At 39.2% G+C, this 20,534-nt stretch overlaps 1 protein-coding gene and 1 pseudogene across 1 annotated transcript in view; one reads left to right on the top strand and one right to left on the bottom strand.

Annotated features, from left to right (window-relative positions):
- Positions 1-228: 228 nt before the first annotated feature.
- The window catches only part of KIF11 (kinesin family member 11), a 64,933-nt gene continuing 44,627 nt past the window's right edge, over positions 229-20,534 (top strand). The window contains exons 1-10 of the mRNA XM_006831447.1: positions 229-305; positions 5,583-5,715; positions 6,173-6,270; positions 6,354-6,432; positions 7,693-7,878; positions 7,999-8,123; positions 11,971-12,061; positions 12,521-12,763; positions 16,344-16,439; positions 19,593-19,681. Of these exons, the coding sequence (XP_006831510.1) occupies positions 229-305; positions 5,583-5,715; positions 6,173-6,270; positions 6,354-6,432; positions 7,693-7,878; positions 7,999-8,123; positions 11,971-12,061; positions 12,521-12,763; positions 16,344-16,439; positions 19,593-19,681 (1,217 nt within the window). The remainder of the gene's footprint in view (positions 306-5,582; positions 5,716-6,172; positions 6,271-6,353; positions 6,433-7,692; positions 7,879-7,998; positions 8,124-11,970; positions 12,062-12,520; positions 12,764-16,343; positions 16,440-19,592; positions 19,682-20,534) is intronic.
- Positions 9,721-10,743, bottom strand: LOC102819664 (annotated as a pseudogene).

Consider the following 20,534-nt stretch of genomic DNA (forward strand, 5'->3'; position numbering starts at 1 on the left):
ACCGGACTGCAGGAGTTGTAGAGATTGGTGGATTCGCGGCTTTTGCTGGTGCGGGGCACAAGCTGCGGCTCCAGGTGAACTGCAGGAACGCCAGATCACGTGCGGCTGTTTTTCCAGCCTCTACAGCATCCGGCAGGGGAGGTGGGCACCCCGACCGTGCCGACCGCCAAGCCCCTTCGGCTAGTGTCAGCGACTGAGCTAGATACTGCTTTTTAAGCCCGGACCGTCATGGCGTCCCAGCCGAATTCCTCGGCAAAGAAAAAAGAGGAAAAAGGAAAGAACATCCAGGTGGTGGTGAGATGCAGGTAGGGCGAGGCTGGCAGGATTCTGAGCGCCCGGACTTTGCAGCTGGGTTCTCTTGCGTGGTTTGGGGCGAGGGGTTTTGTTTGCGTTCTTGGAGCGACCAGACCTTGCTCAGTTGAGTTCCCCACTTTGTTAAGAATGACACTAGGTTGCTGGATGAGTAGTGTCTGTTTTCAAGGATCAAGTAGCAATGTTTGTTTTGGAGTATATTTAAACTCGCTTTAAGAAGGCTCATTTGATCATCTTTCTTTAGTGAAAAAGTCATTCTTATATTTTTTAATTATATCGATCAAAATATCTGTTTTATGTGCTGCTCCATGCAGTTTGTAGGTTTGGAATCTTACCGCGCCACACCAGGACTCCACACTAGAGTAGGTATCTAATTTTGTTGCAACTTGGTCTTTTCTTTCTTTTGCCTGCTGGTTCATAGACAATACTAACCAACTGATACAGGTTTTTCATGGGGAGGGTGTTCAACTCTCTCCTGGTTGACTTCCAAATAACTTCTTAGTTTTAAAATGAGCTACTAAAGGAAGAACATACTTGGTAGAAATTGCTGCTTAATTATAGATTAATTTATTAAACTTTTTGGCAGTGCTGCACAGGTTACTATTGTGTTTTGTCTGTTTTTGTTATTTTAACATTGTACCAACAACTGTCTTTGCAGCTTTTGGGTAAATCTAAAAGCATTCTAAAATTTAAATATGGTTATTAAGAAAAAACGGTATCAACACACTTTCTTAGGTTGCTGCTTACTCATCTCTGGTGAGTTGAATTATAGATGTCAAAGGTAATAGCTAGGTTTCTAAAGGACGTGTGAGAGAATATTTGGTGACAACCTTAAATCTAGCCAATTACATTTACTGCTTGTACTCTGGTGCTGTCGAGATTGTGGATTGGTGGCTTTTGCTGGTGTTAATAGTTATTTGGTTTGAAATGTTCTTTTTCCAGCAACCTGTGTTACAGATGTAAACTTTTAGATTATTTTTGTTGATTAAAAAAATCCAGGATTTATTACTTTTTATGTTTGTCTGATTTTCCTTTTTTACTGTTACAAATTATTTCAGACCTATAAAGACTTATACAGTATTGGCTACAGTTCCTTTTTCCTACCACCCAGATTAAGAAACAAGCAATCATTACCGCTTTTCTCATTCTTCTTCCTCCACCCAAGGCTAACCTGGCATTTATCATGGTCAGACAGGATCCCTTGCAGCCCTGAAGGCTAAGCACTGGACTGGGCGCAAGGTCGGTTTGAATTGCAAGATGTGTGTTCAGACCTACTAGCTGCTCCTCAGAAACACTCTAGAAGGTCGCTAAGTGTCAGAACTGACTTGATGACACTTAGCAAAATACAGGAGCTCTGATGGTACTGTGAAGCACTTGGCTGCTGAATGAAAGGCTTGAACAATCACTGGAGAAAGATGTGGTAGTTTGCTTCCATAAAGATTTACAACCTTGAAAATCCTATGGGGTGAAGACCCCCCAGTCTATTTTACTGAGCTGATTTTGCAGGAATGTAGAATTTCTGACTCCACTCATGAGGCCCCAACAATCAAAACCGCCTGATACTCCTTTTTCATAGTTTATTCACTCTAAGTATGTTTTGTAAATTGGCTTGGCTTTTTCCTAATGATTAACAAAGAAACAACAGGTCTAGCATGGCACACTTCCCTCTGTAGATGCCATTAGTAGGACTAAAGCGTTCCTGTTTTTAACACTAGTCCAGCTACGGAGTTAATTTGTTCTTGGAGGATACTGATTTGATTGGTTAATTTGTAGATAATCTGTAGACAAATGTAGAATGGAAAATACAGAGTTAAATTGGCCTGCAGAACCAGTGATAATCTAGCTAAGATTCCTAAGGTTGTAAGAATTGTGATGGTTTCATGGTGCTGTCGGGTGTTGAGTGAACAGGGGAAGGAGGATACTATCATTGATAAGGGTCACGTTGGGGAAGATGTACACTAAGGTACAGGTCACAGTCAATTGGTGGGTAAGCATAAATTAAGCAAGAGGGCCACAGAGAAAGTAAGTATGGTTGTTAGGATGTCATCATAGGACTGTGGGAATGTAGTTCAACCCTTTATAACTACTGTGGCTCACGTGTGCTAGGCGGAACTGGTGAAGGTGTGATTGCAAGTGGCTGACTGTTAAATTGATCTACAAAGGATCCAGAATATTGGGAGGTGCTTAGACATAAGAGGGCTGGTTTGGCATGGAGTGCTGAGGAAAATACATTGTCGTTGTTAAGTGCCATTGAGTCAGTTCCAATTCATAGTGACCCTGTATAGGTAGGGTTTCTGAGGAGTGGCTGGTGGGTTTAATCTTAACATAAGAGGGAAAAATAAGTCTTTGAAGCAACCTCTTTAATTCTGGGAAGAAAGAATTCCAAGGGATCAGAGTAATGTTAAAAACTTAGAGTGTTCAACTCAAACTGGCGCCGAGAGCCTGAGGGAGCCACATGAGTAAGGGCTGACTAACAGGTGAAGATCACAACTTAGAACAAGGTCTTGTTGTTAAATGTTACCTAGTCAGTTCTGACTCATATCAACCCTGTGTAGGGTTTGCAAAGAGTAGCTGGTGAGCTTGAACCACCAACCTTATGGTTCAAACCGACCTTGCAGTCCAGCGCATTAACCCACAGTGCCACACCAGGACTCTAGAACAGGGTCTAGGGTTCCCTTAACATGTAGAAAGAGATCAAAGTTTGCCAGGGTAACTCTGGAAACCAAGGCTTACTAGAGGACAGTTGAAGTCTGATAGGCGTGAGAGAAAACATACAACAGCCTCAGCTTTAGGAGAGATAAGAAAGACAGAAGAGTTTGAGGAGGAGGAAAATGCACAGGCAGAAGGTAGACCAGGATTGTGGGCAAGTTCAAAGAAAATTGAGCGTAGGGGACCTTGGGCCATTTGCCAAGGTGTTGGCAATACATGTCAAGCTGGAGGAAAGTATTGTGATTGAAACGTTTAGTTAGGTTTGAGGTTGACCAGTTCCAATATCTTCAGATTCTTAAGGAGACATCTCAAAGCGGTGAGTCTTTGTTGTTGTTGTTGTTGTTATGTGTTGTGGTGTTGGTTCCAATCACAGCGACTCTGTACAGGGTTTCCGAGGCTGTGAATCTTTACAGGAGCAGAAAGCCTCATCTTTCTCCCGTGGAACAGCTGGTAGTTTTGAACTGCTGACCCTGAGGTTAGCAGCCCAATTAGTAACCACTACGCTAAGGGGAGTCTTTGCTGTTAAGTGCCATCGAGTCGGTTCCGGCCCATAGTGACCCTGTACAGGGTTTCCAAAGGTGTAAATCTTTATGGGAGTAGAAAGCCTCATCTTTCTCCCGCGGAGATGTTTCGAACCGCTGACCTTAAGGTTCATGGCCCGATTCGTAACCACTATGCTACCAGAGCTCCTTAAGGGGAGTCTTTAGGTAGGGTCAAAATACGAAGAAAGGGAATCTCAAGGACAAGAACATGCTGAAGAAACAAAAGGTTAAGTCAGAGTGTCCCCTGCTTAAACCATTTGAAAGAGTTGTGTGTCCCTGAGTCTGATGTCAGACTGAGACCTAGAGATCTTAGGCCCAGTGTCCTGGGTTTGAGGCAAGACCAAACCTAGAGGAGAAAAGAATCGGAAGCATCCTTTTAGACTGTCCAGAACAGAAAGTGATAGACCCAACCGAGAAAGAAAAGTAACGCTGTCATTTCAGACCTAGAGGATATTTTGCATCTCGAGATATGGGGTGTGACTTACTGATTAATGTCTTGAGCTGTACAGCTGAAGAAGTGTTGCTGGGGATTGAAGACAGCAAGAGAACAGCAAGTCAAAGTAATCTGCCTCACAAGATAAGATCTGGGGTTAGCCTGAGACTAGCTTCTACTGTTCACTATTCCCCTGATTGCAAGTCTCAAAAAGCAGAGAGTGGGAGAGAGACAGTCTCCTGGGGACAGGATCAGGGGGTTAGGCTGAGACTACCTGGCTGCAAGCCTCAGAAGACAGTGGAGAAAAAAAGCAGATCCCCATATGGACCACCAAATCAAATGATGGATTTTATTAGGCATCTGTGCTACACATGAGACTGGATGAGAAAACCTAGGGAGTAAGTGTAAATAAGGAGCTCTAGTAGCATAGTGGTTATGAATTGGGCTGCTAACCTCAGGGTCAGCAGTTCGAAACTACCAGCTGTTCCGTGGGAGAAAGATGAGGCTCTCTGCTTCCGTAAAGATTTACAGCCTCGGAAACCCTGTATAGGGTCGCGATGAGTCGGAACCAACTCCACGGTACATAACAACAACAACAACATGTGCTGCACAAGACCTTTTTAAAGTATTGAAGAGCAAAAATGTTACTTTGAGGACTAAGGTGCGCCTGATATAAGCCATGGTATTTTCAATAGTCTCATATGCATGTGAAAGTTGGACAACGAATAAGAAAGACTATAAAAGAATTGATGTATTTGAGTTATGATGTTGAAGAAGAATCTTAAAAGTACCACGGACTGCCAGAAGTACAAACAAAGCTGTGTTGGAAGAAGTACAACTACAATGCTCCTTAGAAGCCAAGATGGCCAGACTTCGTGCCTGTTTCCTCATTTCAAAGATGGGCTAGTTGTGGTGCCAACGTAACAGTGTTGTCAGAACAAAGGGAGTTAATACGTGTGGTGGTGGTGGTGGTGGTGTGCTGTGGAGTCGCTTCCTACTCAGAGCGACCCTGCATAGGGTTTCTGAGGCTTTAAATCTTTATGGGAGCAGAAAACCTCATCTTTTTTCTGCGGAACTGCTGGTAGTTTCAAACTGCTGACCTTAAGATAAGCAGCCCAACTTGTAACTACTATGCTACCAGAGCTCCTTAGTTAGTACATGTAAAGTACTTGAAATTGTGACTACCTGGCATATAAATGCTCAACATATCACTCATGTTTATTTTGTGCCAGGTGCATACTGTTAATACTTTGAACCAACATGCTCTTTACACCGATAACTATGTGGTCAGATAGTAAGAATAGTGAAAATAGAATTCTGAAAAGTAACTTTGGCATTCTTCACAAATTAAACTCTGTTAGTATCCACTTTAAGAAACTAATGTCAGATTTGTAATGTTTTGCATACTTTTGAAAATTAAAAACAAAACAACTGGTTTAATTTTGGGGAATTGAAATCTTAAAATATTTCTGTTGGCTTTAGCAGTATCATTTAATCCTCATTATTCTTGTCTAACAGTTTGAAAATGCCTTTGATTATCTAGTAGCTAAGAGTTCTTGAATAATTTTGTGTATTTCTTTTTATAGACCATTTAATTTATCGGAGCGGAAAGTTAATGCCCATTCTGTAGTAGAATGTGATCATGCACGAAAAGAAATCAGTATACGGACTGCAGGATTGGCTGACAAGAGCTCAAGGAAAACATATACTTTTGATATGGTATTTACTTTCTTTTTAAAATGGTGCTGTTTCTTAATTATCTGTCAATCCAGTGATTTCCTAGCATGCGTATTCTTGATTTTTAATAAGTATATAATTATGATGGAGCCAGAGATGATGACGTGGAACGATGGAGCAGCTGGAGACTTTAGATCCAGAGAGGGAGAGTGACTGTGTGCTGAAGACCTGGGGGGTTCCGGGGAAGGATTGCATGGAGGGGATTGTAACCATGGCAATGAGACAATATACGATAGAATGAATGTAAAACTAATGTTCTTCCATGTAAACTCACATAATTCATAATAAAACATTTAAGAAAAAAAAAAGTATATAATTACGAATTTCAATTGACTTTGAGATGTCAAATGGTTTCTATTGGGTCTGAATGAGTATATATGCTAAATAAAAAATTCCTACACAGATTATTTTTAGAAATACCCTTATTTATTTTTGATAGGTTTTCGGAGCCTCCACTAAACAAATTGATGTTTACAGAAGTGTTGTATGTCCAATTTTGGATGAAGTTATTATGGGCTATAATTGCACGATCTTCGCGTAAGTGAAACACTGCTTTTCAGATTGATGAACAGTTTTAGATAGATGTGTGTGTTTTTGATTGAGTTTGTTAATTTTGACAGATATGGTCAAACAGGCACTGGAAAAACCTTTACAATGGAAGGTGAAAGGTCACCTAATGAAGAGTATACCTGGGAGGAGGTATTTATTATGATAGACTTTTGTCTCTATTGTGGGGTAAAGTTTAACTGAATAAATCTTGAGTGAGGACCTCTACCTTGAAATGGAGGCCAGAGTATACATTTCAAACATGAATTTAGGATATAGCATAGTGGTTACGAATCGGGCTGCGAACCTCAAGGTCAGCAGTTCGAAACTACCAGCTGTTCCGCAGGAGAAAGATGAGGCTTTCTGCTCCCGTAAAGATTTACAGCCTTACAAGGTCGTTATGAGTTGGAACTAACTCCATAGCACATAACCACCATTACGATTACTGGACTCCTGGTGTGGCGCTGTAGGATCAGCACTGGACTGTGAACGACAAGGTCAGCTGTTCATACCAACTAGCTGCTCTTCAGAAACCCTATACAGGGCCACTATGAATCAGAAGCGACTTAACAGCACAAACAACAACATATTGCTTGATAGGAGCTATGGTGTTTTACCCATTGGGCTGTTAACCACAAGGTCAGCAATTCTAATCCACCAGCTGCTCCATGTGAGAAAGATGAGGCTTTCTGCTCCTGTAAAGATTTGCAGCCTCGGAAACCCTATACAGGATTGCTATGAGTTAGCACCGACTTGACAACACACAATAGCAACATATTATTTAATATAAAACACATGTAGTACATTTCATAAAGATTTCCATAAACTGTGTTTAAATTTAAATGAGGTTAATGACTAGGTTGATTACCGCCCCATGTTTTTAACATTTTGGTTAAACCTTTTTCTAGTCGTAGTTACATAGTTTAGACTTTTACTTCCTTTTCTATTGTTGTTGTGAAGTGCTGTCAAATTGGTTCTGACCCACAGCGAGCCTGTATAGGGTTTCCAAGGAGCAGCTGGTGAGCTTGAACTGCTGACCTTGCCATTCAAATGTCTTTGCGCCATACTTTCTTACTTACTTTACTATAGTAAGTAGTAAAGTTAAAGAATTGTAACCATAGGAGATATGGAATTAACAAAAGATGGGAAGGATTGTTGAATTCAGCTGTAAATGTAGACTGGTTTCTGTGTAATGCTCAGGCATAAATCTGACTGACAGACATGTTTAGATTTGTGGAAGGTGTGAATACGAATAATTACTGTTGATAAGTGTTGTAAATGATCTGGCTTTCCTAACATAGATTAGTGTTTTTGTTTTTAATTTGCTTTAGCAAAATGCTGGGTGGAGACTGTGTTTTAACTGCCATAGTAAATGGTGTTCTTCCATTATTTTAATTCTTATTATAATTTCAGGATCCCTTAGCTGGTATAATACCACGTACCCTTCATCAGATTTTTGAGAAACTTTCTGATAATGGTACTGAATTTTCAGTCAAAGTGTCTTTGTTAGAAATATATAATGAAGAACTCTTTGATCTCCTTAATCCATCTACTGATGTTTCTGAGAGACTACAGATGTTTGATGATCCTCGTAACAAGGTAACTTGGTCCTTGAGAATGAAGAGTGCCAAAAAATTTAATGTGTGTTGCTTTGAGAAGTCTGAGTACTATTTTATTGCAATCTAATGAATGGATCCTTTTTTTTTGATATTTGGTCAGAGAGGAGTGATAATCAAGGGTTTAGAAGAAGTCACAGTACACAACAAGGATGAAGTCTATCAGATTTTGGAGAAGGGGGCAGCGAAAAGGACAACTGCAGCAACTTTGATGAACGCGTACTCCAGGTAAGAAAGCCATAGTATCCTCCTAACTCCATTTCCTTTTTAAGAAGACTTAGAAACTTGGGGAAGTCAAATTGGGTGGCATGAAATATATGAATCATATACTTGGATTGTGTGGTCTAAGGAGAGGATCTTGGTAATTGAAAAACTTGAGATTTATAGGCAAGGCACCAATATTATTAGAAGGACGTTGAAAGGAGGACAAAGACATGTTGAAAGGAGGACAAAGACCAGTTGAATTAGAGAAGTATTAAACTTTTTAAGCAGAATATTTTTAGATGAAATTGTACAGTGTATATGACAGCTTATTATGTGACTGATGGCCATGTAGGATCAGCACTAGACTATGAACCACAAGGTTGGCAGTTGAAACCCATCAGCTAGCTGCTCCTCGAAAACCCTATACAGGGTCGCTATGAGTCAGAATCGACTTAAGGGCACTTAACAACAACAACAGCAACATAGTTGTATTAGGGCTGTTTGGAAGCTTATGTCGTCAGCCTCATGAAGGTGACCCCTGAAGTACTTTTCTGGAGCCCCTAGGAATTCTTTTGGACATAATCTTAAATCCACTGGTTTGAAGAAAGTCACGGCTTTATTTTAATGTAAGATGACAGATGATCACTAACTGTGGTTTTTATGGGGCGGGAAGGACATATTTGATAATACTGTTATAAAATGAATCTCAAATTCTAAAAAAATGGCTTGCCAAGACACTGGTATTTCTTTTTGCTGGTCTTTGAAGGAAACATCAGAGTGTAATGGGAAGAGCAATGGATTGAGAATTAGATATTTGTGTTTGGTCCCAGCTCTGCAGTTGACTATGTGATTTGAGGTAACTAGGTGATCTTACCTGAGCATTAGTTTCCCTGAGCTACAGAATTATTTATTAAGGACTTATTAAGGACTTATTTCTTAGATTCTTTAAATTTATAAATTTCTTTAAATTGGTGTAACAATTATAATTACAACTTTGTTTCTTTAATAGCAAATACATGTAAAATATATTTCCACGAAAATAATCAAGATAATGCAATTATGGGTGATTTAAAATTTTCTTCTGCAAAATTTTTTAATAAAAAGGAAATTTGATTGTTTTGTAACAATTTGCCATAGTGTTTGGATAAATGAGCTGAAGACTTAGGTAAAGTTCCATTTCTTTAACTACATTTATCTGAAATACAAAATTTCTATTATTCTATACATTTGTATAATTTAGAACTCCCTTTTTCTTGCATGCAGTCAAGAATAAAGATCTTGTTTTATGAATTTATGTGATAAAGTCAAAAGTTAGTGTTATCATTTTCCAAAATCAGAATTGATTCTGTGCATAATTACATTAGTTCCATAATTTTATATTATGTATGGGTGAATGATGGTAGAAAAGTATGAGGTGAATATTATAATTCAGATCTATATGTTTATTTCTTGTATACCTTTTCCCTTTTCTGTAATTTATAATAATGTGTTTTTTACAAAGAACATAACCTCTTTATTTCTGTTTGAGCAACAAATATTTGGTTTGGGTGATGAGAATGAGCTAAATACTAGACAGTGGGCTGGCTCTTTTTTGTTCAATGAGCTCCAGTGGAGGAAGAGGCTAGATGGGGTCTAGACTGCTTCTGTTCATTGATGTCCAGCTTATCAGACTTACAGCTTGGTACTTCTTGAGCAGGACTGTCCCAACAAAGAAGAATGTGAAGAAAGTCCAAGATGAAGATGGAAAATATGGAGAATTCAGCGTGGCTGTATAATGTATCTGATATCTCCACATGAACTCTAAAATTTCGTCAAAGCTGGGGGCAAGATCAGGGTGCTTGCCTTTCTTTGTTGCGCGGCTACTCCGACTCTGCTTTGCTCCAATTCTGGGGTCTTGAAGGCATTTGGCTGCCATGGAGGAAGGGGAGGATATTTGTGAGCTTTTGGAGGCCATTTTCTTGGCAGCCTGATGGGCTAACCAGTACTTAATATCTTTTGGTATTCGGCCTCTCAAAGCTCACCACAGACCTCGGCACCCTTACAATGTCAAGGTCATCCCACACTAACTTGCCCCACTGTGTAATGCATTCTTCTAGTAACTTGACTGCATGGGGAGCTACCTCAACACTAAGGTTCTAGAGGAAGTGGTGGGCAACTGTTTCAGGACTTAGCTCCTGTTTGACATTGTTCTTTATCCCACTCCCAGGAGACAGCTTCTCAGAAGTTTCACTGTTGCCTCCCCTGCCTGGGTCTGGATCTTCTCTAATTTTCCTTCTTATCTCAGCAATTTCTCCTCTTCAAATAGCTACTTGTTTTTAGGAGATGCATATACAGCCAGTCCTTGAGGATGGAGTTGACTCCGGCCCACTGAGACCTGGTCACTTTGGACTCTAAGCTCCTCTACAGACTGTGAGAGGAAGAGTTCCAGTTTATCTTTGGGCTGGTGTTTTGAGTCCTCCACCAGCTAGTAGATGCAATGGCACCGGTGTAGGCGTGGCTTCTTGCCCTCCCCAGCCAATGGTACCTTCTAGCGGCGCTCCACGTTGGCTATACCCTGGCTGAGAGAGGCAGAACTTGCGCTCCACGCCAGGGCTACTGACTCCCGGACTCCTCACAGCAGAGGCTCGCCCTGGGCTGCAATCATGGCCACTGCTGTGTTCCCATCCACTGAGGGTGGCAGTCCTTATGTTTTTAAGAAAAATTCTTAATTTATTTTTTGTAAGTAATATGGAGAATATGAACAAGAAAGTTAAAACTATTAAAGACATTGTTAACAAACAAAATGTCAGTGATAAAAGAAAGATCTTTGGTCTATATAATTTGTTTCTCTCAGATAAAAGTTGTATTTCAGCAACATAGGGTAGACTTGAAATATTGGTAGTCCAGCAGAAAATTTCAAAGGACAACTCCAGAAGACAAAGTCAGTTGTTATAATGAAATATGTGCAAAGACCTGGAGTTAGAGAACTAAAAGAGAAGACGTGCTCAGCATGTTTCAAGCTGAAAGAACTGAAGAAAAAAGTCAAGCCTCAACTTGTGATATTGAAGGATTCTGTGAGCAAAATTGGAACTCTGGTGGCACTGTAGGATAAGGACTACACGGCTAACTGAAAGGTCGGTGGTTCCAACCCACCAACCACTGTTCAGAGCCCTGTACAAGACCAGGCAATGTTGCGTTCTTTTGTGCATAGGGTCGCTATGAGTCCAGCACCTAACAACAAAAACAATAGCAGTGATTAACTTGTATTCGATAATCCTTGTTATTTAAAATTTCTGTTGTTCAATATGAGAAGTTACTAATTTCTCATGACATTCTCAAAAGAATACATTAGTATTTTGACAACAGGGAGTAAACCGATGGCTTGCCTGGTGATGCTTGAATTTTTTAAAGATGTATTTCAAATGGTTTTCCTATGAATAAGCCTGTATTGGGGGGGTGGGTTGCAAAAGTTAGTAGAAAAGAAGTCCCATTATCTTGTAAATTCATTTTTTCAGTAACTTTTTGAAGCCTCCTTGTATAAGAAGCATTTAGATCTTCGGATCACTCTCCTTGTGATACATACAAGGAAATATCTTAACCCAATCCCACATCCAGCTTTCAGAGATACCTGAGGATTCTAGTTCTTAAATCTTTTTTGGCTTCAGCAGAATTTAGGTAGATTCTTACTGGGTTTCCTTTTCAGGGTACAAGTATGAGAAAGTAGCAACCTAGACATTCTGTCTACCTTCCATCTACCAAAATTATTTATATCTCCTGTCTGGAATCTTTTTCTGCCTATGGATTTATATCTTTTTTGCTGATTGGAATATTTTATTGAAAGCAAATACGATTTTGCATTATATTGACCAGGCAACTCAATCTTGTTTTCTAGTCGTTCACATTCGGTTTTCTCAGTTACAATACATATGAAAGAAACTATGATTGATGGAGAGGAGCTTGTTAAAATTGGAAAGTTAAACTTGGTAAGCATCTACGTTAATATTGGTTCATTCTTGATGACTCAGAGCAGCTTGAAATGTTACACCTCCAGGCAATATTTCTGTAGTTACTGGGTTGTTAGCTTTATAATGAAAAAGAATTTTTTTATAGAGAAATTATTTTGTTGGCTATGTAATAAATTGGGAGAGAAAGTCCTTTTGGGGTTCTACTTATCCTTTCTATCTGATATTTTGTTAGCTGTTTAATATAATACATATAACCTATATTTTATATTATGAAGGGACTTCAAAAAGTTTGTGGAAAAATTCCATTTTATAAAATTCCAATTTTCCATACATATTTTAAAGCACTTTAGTGTGTGTGTATAGTACACTGTGTATATAAATTTAGATGTACGTGTGTATACTATGCTATATTTAAATGTAGATTGTGTGTGTGTATGTCCAGTAGACTGACAGTTTATGTTATTTTTTTGATTAAAGGTTGATCTTGCAGGAAGTGAAAACATTGGTCGTTCTGGAGCAGTTGACAAGAGAGCTCGGGAAGCTGGAAATATCAATCAATCTCTGTTAACACTGGGCAGGGTAATTACTGCTCTTGTGGAAAGAACACCTCATGTTCCTTATCGAGAATCTAAACTAACGAGAATTCTCCAGGATTCTCTTGGGGGTCGTACAAGAACTTCTATAATTGCAACAATTTCTCCTGCATCTATCAGTCTTGAGGTGAGCCCTTTGGAAGGCAGATGCAAATAGAGTAACAAATTCTTGTTTAACTACCATATATCTCAAAGTTCATTAATAAACATTCATTCTCTATTATAGGAGGGGGCTTCGATAAAGTTAATTGAATATTGGAATTGAAAGATTTTTCCACAAAATACTTGAAGCTCTTTCATGTTATAAAACAATCTAGACATTGCTCATATATAGAAGAGACCACCACTGAAAAATAGTCTTTCTCCTTGGCAGAACTTTTTAAGCCTTAAAGAGCCAGATAGCTAATAAAACTTAAAAAAAAAAAAAAAAAAGCCAGATAGCTAATGACTTTTTCTTTTTTTAACTTTTTATTGTGCATTGAGTGCAGATTTACAGACAAGATCATCAGATTGACAGTCAACAAATTATACACTTTGTTTCATCTCGGTGATTACCAACCCCGCCCTGCAATACGTTATCTTGCTTTCTCCCCATTTACATCTTATATTTCACAAATGAACAAAGCAAGATTATTTGATGCACACATACAAAGCAAAAATATATAGTCATTTAAATGTCCAAAGGGTACATTCTGCAAGCCAGCTTACTGCACGCAGGCACACGGCCTTACTCAGTTCATGGGTCTAGTGCCCACATTTGCTTTGTCTCTCCATGCCACTGCCTCTGCCACCATCTCTGCTGTTGCCAGTTTCCTGGGTAGAGATTTCATGCTCTGCTCATGCTCTTCCTTCTTGATGGTCCTGGGATCATCTGTTCCTGAAATCAAAGATTAACTGCTCCCCCCTTTAAGTTACACATCTTCTACAATTACAGTTGTGACAATCACAGTTAATCCTGCTAACAATTACAATTGAATCATAAAATCCTGTCACCATCATGCCCCATCTCCTTTCACCAGATCCATCTGGAAAAAAGGAAACCTCTTCAGGATTCTATCTTACTTACTCCCTTGTTTGTAAACCAGCCACTTCATGCCTTTATAGCCACCCCCAGTTTTTGATAGCCAATGTCTGAATTGCCCATCTGGCAGCATAGTGGTTACGAATCGGGCTGCTAACATCAAGGTCGGCAGTTCAAAACTACCAGTTGCTCTGCGGGAGAAAGATGAGGCTTTCTGCTCCCTTAAAGATTTGCAGCCTCGGAAGTACTGTGTAGGGTCACTGAGTCGGAACCGACTCCATGGTACTTAATAACAACAACATCAAACCAGTGGAGTTCTGGTATGGTACTGTGGGATAAAGCATTGGAACACAAGGTCTGTTTGAACCACAAGATTAGTGGTTCAAACTCACCAACAGCTCCTTGGAAACCCTATACAGGGTCAGTATGGGTCGGAAGCCACCCAGTGGCACTTAACATCAAACCACCACACTAAGGAAGTAAGCTTCTTCCTTGATATGAAGAATCCTTCCATACCGGTTGGAATTGTGAACAACTGCATCTAGAAGCAGAAGTCCAGTTGATCAAATTGTAGCAATTGACATTTGGAATTAACACATCTCCCTCAACTTCAGACCAACCTGGCTTTCCCTTCCTCTCTCTGTGATTTCAAGGTCAGCGGGTGTCAATGGAACATGGTCAAACTCCGCCTGTGTTTTCATTGCTGCATTTCCTCTGCTTCCACTCACAAGTGGACCCAGGTGGTCACCAGCGAGCATATGAGACTGCTGGAAGGTTCCCTTTAGTTTCAGTTCTAGAAAGGGGTTTTCACTTGCTTGAAGTTCAAACAGCCAAACAGTCCTCATTTTTTCTGCAGATCTTTCTTTTAGTAAGAATGTTCTGGTCTCCCAGCAGTTCTGTGTTGGTCTGTATGTCTTTTCAAATGCACATATTCCAACTCAGAAGATTCTGGGTAGGACCCAGGATTCCCTAGAAGGCCTATTTCCCTGGGCAAATTCTTACTCCTCTTTTAGCAAATCCAATTAGTTATAGGTTGAAGACAGTCTTACATACAATCTTTCTGTAATCATAATTCCTAATATTCATTTCCATCACACATAAATGTCTATTTTACAATACTAGGCAGGGAAAACCAGTATCTACAAGAAAGTCAAACACATAAACATTTTTTCCCCTCCTTTACCCATTCTGCCTATGTCTCAATCCATGTATCTACTAACAGAACACAGTTGTTTCATGTGTATAAATAACTATTAACCTCTATCCAATTTAGCCCATGTATACCTCCCTAAGTCTCCCCCTACCTTCATTGTTCATTTGCCGCCCTCCTTCTTGTGTATTATCCTCCCATTCCTTGTATCTAGCCTCTAGCCAGTAAATTACTCTCCTCTCCCTCCCACCCCATAACTATCAGAGAATGTTTTTTTTTTAAGAAGGAAAAAATTTCTTAAGCTTTTACAATAATGAACTCATATCATATTTGCCCTTTTGTGACTGACTAATTTCACTCAGTATAATGTCCTCCAGGTTTATCCATGTTATGAGATGTTTTGCAGATTCATTGTTATTTTTCAAGGTTGCATGGTATTTTAGTTGCGTGTATGTACCAAAGTTTGTTTATCCATTCTTAGCTAATGGCTTTTCCCACACAATCTTCAAAGAAAATTGCTGTAGTCATTAGTGGTATGGAGATTTAATTAAGGAATTAGAAATGGTCAAGTGGAAGTTAGTGTTATAGATACTGCTGGAGAGCCTTGAAGCTGGAGTTAGATGTGTGAGAAGATGTGGAAAAACTAAGTGAGCAAGTTGATAAAATCTACTTTTATTGCTATTTTTCTGCTTTAAACTTAGAAGAACATGCAGCTCTAGTTCTCCCGTCATTATTTGAATATCTTTATTGAGATACAATTCACATAAAGTTCACCTATCTAAGTATACAGTCCAATGGTTTTAGTGTATTCACAGCTTTGCAACATCACCACTTACTAACTGCAGAACGTTTTCATCACCCCAGACAGAAATCTTGTACAATGGCAGTGACACCCCACATGACCCCTTGCCAACTCCTGCCAACCACAAATCTATTTTTTGTCTCTATAGATTTCCCTGTTGAGGATATTTATATAAAAGGAGTCATATAGTATGTGGCCTTTTGTGACTGACTTCACTTAGCATAATGCTTTAAAAATAGTTTAAAAAAAAAAAAAAGAGGATTGAATTATAAGTTTGTTGTTCCTAAGTGCTGGAATTGGTTCTAACTCATAGAGACCCAGTATGGGGTTTCCAAGGTGAGTTTGAACCGCTGAACCTGTGGTTGAAACAGACCTTGAGGTCCAGTGCATTATCCTACAGCACCATACCAAGAAATGTACAAGTCTGTCCTTTTATTTGGGAACATTTCTTTGTGGTTTTGGTGAAAGTTTACAGAGCGAGTTAGTTTCCCATTCAACAATGTATACACATTTTGGTTTTTTCTGTATCCTGCCTTCTGAATTTTCTTTTGGTCAACTATTTAAGTATCTTTTGAAGAAACTTTGTAAAGCTTGGTTTGGTAGTCTTATGGGTAGGATTTAAAACTAGATATTACTATCAGTTATTATTTTTAAGTTATTATATACTAAATTTCAGGTAATATTTATCAATCACTTTAGAATCTTCAGTGATTTGCCTTTTCTTTTTATGACAGGAAACCTTGAGTACACTGGAATATGCTCATAGAGCAAAGAACATAATGAATAAGCCTGAAGTTAACCAGAAACTCACCAAAAAAGCTCTTATAAAGGTAATTGTGAATCTTGTGAAGTAATATAATCTTGTTTGACAAATGTGAAAATAAGGCATTTAAACTGATCATTGTTAAACAGTCTTTTAAATTGCCTGTAGTAAGACTTTTTATCTAGTGACTTAAACTAAAGACCTTCTATATAAAAATTATTTTTCTAGTAATAACATGTTGAATGTTACTAGGTATATGAATTGAATTGGCACCATAAAGAAAATATGCATATTTACAAAATTTATTTGTAGCCCAAGGAGTAATTACATAATAGAACATTTACACACTGTAAGTGTATAAGCTAATATTTTTTAGTAAATTTATAGAGTTATGCAGTATCACCACAATACAATTTTAGGAATTTCCTACTTATTTTAAATTCATACATTCTATCTTTATTGGTTAGCTAGAGTTCTTCAGCTTTCTAGGGGTGTAATCCTTTTTTTGTTTTTTAACTTTTTATTGTGTTTTGAGTGAAGGTTTACAGAGCAGATCATGACTTTTACCTTCAAGAAATCACACATTTTTCTTTTTCGCGTTTTACTTTACATTCAACAAATCATATACCCAAGTGGGTTCATCTCAATGAGTACAATCCCCTCCAAGCTACAATCATTAGCTCACTGTTTCCCCGTGGTTCCTATTTTCTTTCCATCCATCGTCCTATCCCTTTTCAACTTTGTCCTTGGGAAGATGTTGCCCTTTTGGTTTTGAATGATTAACCATTCCATGGTAAGCATACCTTGCTAGTGTTGTTGTCCTCTGTTATAAACTGGGAGGTTGAAAATTGGGCCATTTGAAAACGGCAACAGGTGAGTGTTTTTGCAAAACTAAAGGGTGGTTGAGGACCATAGGCTTAGGTTCCTCCAGTCTCTTTCTCACCAATTATTAAATAAATTTGAGTTTTGTTCCACATTTTATCCCACTTCATCCGAGACATTCCAGTGCGATCCCTTCTAGAGCAGTTGGTAGGGGTAGCCAGGCACCGTCTAATTCTGTTAGTCTCAGAATCGTGGAGACTGATGTTCACATGTTCCATTAGTCCACTGGACTAATGGATTCCAAGCATCTTCAATTCTTACCACTACTCTTCTTTCTTCCGCACATGGAGAGACCAATAGCTGAATCTTAGATGGCCACTAAAGAGCTTTAAAGACCCCAAACGATACTTATACAAGCAGGATGTAAAACATCGTCTTTGTGGACTATTTTATGCCAATTGACCTTGGTGTCCCCTGAGAGTGGTCCTGATTCCCCAGGTTCATCAGCTCATTGCCTTGAGATAGTTCATAATATCTAGGAAGTTTCCATCATTTTGCCTGCAATATGCTCCACCACATTCATTGTTGTGTTTCAGGAAAGGTAGATCCTCATGTACAGATATCTTCTTTCAAACTCTTACATATTTGTGGAATATAAAAAAATATATACATCCCACACTTCCTCCCTTACCCATTCATTCTATGTCTCAATTTCTTGTATCGATGCATAGAACACTTTTGTTCCAAGATAGTGTATATGTAACTATTTCCCTCTGTTCCCTTTAGCTCATGCATAACTCCCTGTGTCTTCACCTATTTTCATCATTCTTCTGCTACTCTCTCTCCTTGTATAGTGCCCTCACCCTTCTATACTGCCCTCTCCGTCACCCAAGCTAACATGTATCTGTCCTCTAGCCAGTGAATTACTCTCTCCTCCTTCCTACCTCTGGTAACCATCAAAGAATGTTTCTTTTAGTATGAACACCTTTTCTTTAGTTTTTAAAATAATGATACAGTTCTTCCGTCAGGACAGATTCTTACAGACTGGGCCTACAGTCAGACCTCTCCTTCTAAGCCCTTGTTCTTGGCCCCAGCCTTTGACTCAGGATACCACTGGGGCAAGTACTATAGTCCTGGTGTGGCACTGCGGGTTAGGTTAATGTGCTGGCTTGCCATGTCAATTTGAACCAGAAGGTTTACCAGCTGTTCCTCAGAAACCCTATACAGGGTTCTATGAGGTAAAACCGACTCTATGTCCCTCAACAACAAAGGAGAAGTACTATAAAGCTCTTTGACTCATTCAGTAAGTGCCTGGAAGTACTCCTCTCTGCCTGAAAGCCTCCTGCCCAAAGGTCCTGGGCTCTCTCAGTCCATGGGCGGAGAAGGCCATCTTGTTCTGGTCTCCTGATTTCCACCTTCTTATGCCGCTGCCAGCTACTGTGTAGCAGTGCTCCCTAGAATCCTGGGACCCCAGAAGGTTTTCAGGGCAGGGATTCTGGACCAAAGAACATGCTCTGCTTCTGACTGCTCTTCTTGATGGTAGTGAGGTTTCCCCTGGAACTTTTGGAATTGGTTCCCTTTAAGAATAATGAGATGGCAAAATTAACTATTTTCCTATAATAGTTCCTTTTACCTTATTTGCATAATCTTACACCTGCAAGGGGAGTCCTGGTGTGGCACTGCGGATTAATGCGCTGTACTGCAAAGTCAGTTTGAACTGCAAGGTTGGTGGTTCAGGCTCACCAGCCACTCTTCAGAAACCCTATACAGGGTCGCTATGGATTGGAACAGACCCTACAGCACTTAACAACAACAAACACCTGCAAGGGTTCCATGTACCTTAAGTGCTTTGGTAGAGCTGTTTATTTCCCTTGGTGGACCAGAAACATCTTATCTTCATAGTTGTGTTGCTTATCTTCATAGTCGTGTTGTATGAGTTACAAGCCCATGTCTTCTTGTTAAGTGCCCTTGAGTTGGTTTTGACTCAGCGAACCTGTATAGGGTTTCCAAAGAGTGGCTGGTAGGTTTGAATTGATAACCTGGTAGTTAGCAGTCCAGTGCTGATCCTGCAGTGCACCTCATCAGGATTCCAAGACCATGTCTAGAAGGGCTATATTAAATTCATTTCAAATTCATTTCACTGTACCTGGGCACTGGAAGTTGTGGCTTTTTTAAGCTCATATTTTTGTGAGTACATTTAAAGCAGCCTTGAAAGCTTTTGAAAAACTGTTTTTAAACAGATTAATCATTGATTTTATACATGTTTTAAAAACATTTGTACATGTTCTGAAAAAAACCTAAAAAGGCTAGCTTTATGTTTTATTTGTGGTATAGTTTCTCCAAATGGAATGAAAAAAAGTTGTGTTTAATTAAGACCTACAGCATTTGTCTTGAATAGGAATATACAGAAGAGATAGAGCGCCTGAAACGAGATCTTGCTGCAGCTCGTGAGAAAAATGGAGTATACATTTCTGAAGAAAATTTTAGGTAAGTACTTGCTTTCAAAGTTTATGAGGTTATTTTCTGTGACAAGGCATTTTTTGATAACCACTATTTAAGTAAATTTTATTTCTGTGGTAGTAAAATCTTTTTGTCTAGTGCCTCCTAGTGCCTTCTATGACTGCTCCTTTTTGACATTCACACGTAGTTTTCAAACACTTGTTGTAGAGTACATATTTTTAATTTTATTGTGAATTCAGTGAAGGTTAACAGGAGATTATTAGTTTTACCTTCAACAGATCATGTACTTTGCTTCATTACAATGATTGCAATCCCTTCCATGTACCATCAGTTTAATAATATTCACCTCTATTTACTTCTGTGTTTTAGAATATGTTTATTACTTTTGAAAAATAGAGGTCCTCATGAAGTTGTAAAAAGAATACAGAAAGACCCCATATATGATTATGCAATTTCTCCTACCTCTGTGTACTAGTTTCCTAGGGCTGCTCTAAACAAAATTTCACAAACTGTGAGTGGCTTATAAGAACAGAAATTTATTTTCTTGTACTTTCTGGAGGCTTGAGTCTGAGATCAGTGTATTGGTCATATAGTTTCCTTCTGAGTGTTTGAGGGAGAAATTGCTTCTTGCATTTCTCCTACCTTCTGGAAGCTCCAGGCATTCATTGGCTTCCAGCTGCAGCATCAGCTGGCATGTCTCCTCTCTCTCTCTCTGTGTATCTACTCCTGTCTCATGAGGACACCAGTCATATAGGATTAGGAGCCACTCTACTATGGTGTTGTAGGCTGAGCACTGGATTTATAACCACAAGGTTGTTGGTTCAAATCCACCAACTGCTCCTTGGAAAGCATATACAGGGATGCTATGAAATAGAACCAA

The sequence above is a fragment of the Chrysochloris asiatica genome, unplaced genomic scaffold (genome assembly GCF_000296735.1).
Source record: "Chrysochloris asiatica unplaced genomic scaffold, ChrAsi1.0 scaffold00003, whole genome shotgun sequence".
In the NCBI taxonomy this organism is placed as follows: Eukaryota; Metazoa; Chordata; class Mammalia; order Afrosoricida; family Chrysochloridae; genus Chrysochloris; species Chrysochloris asiatica.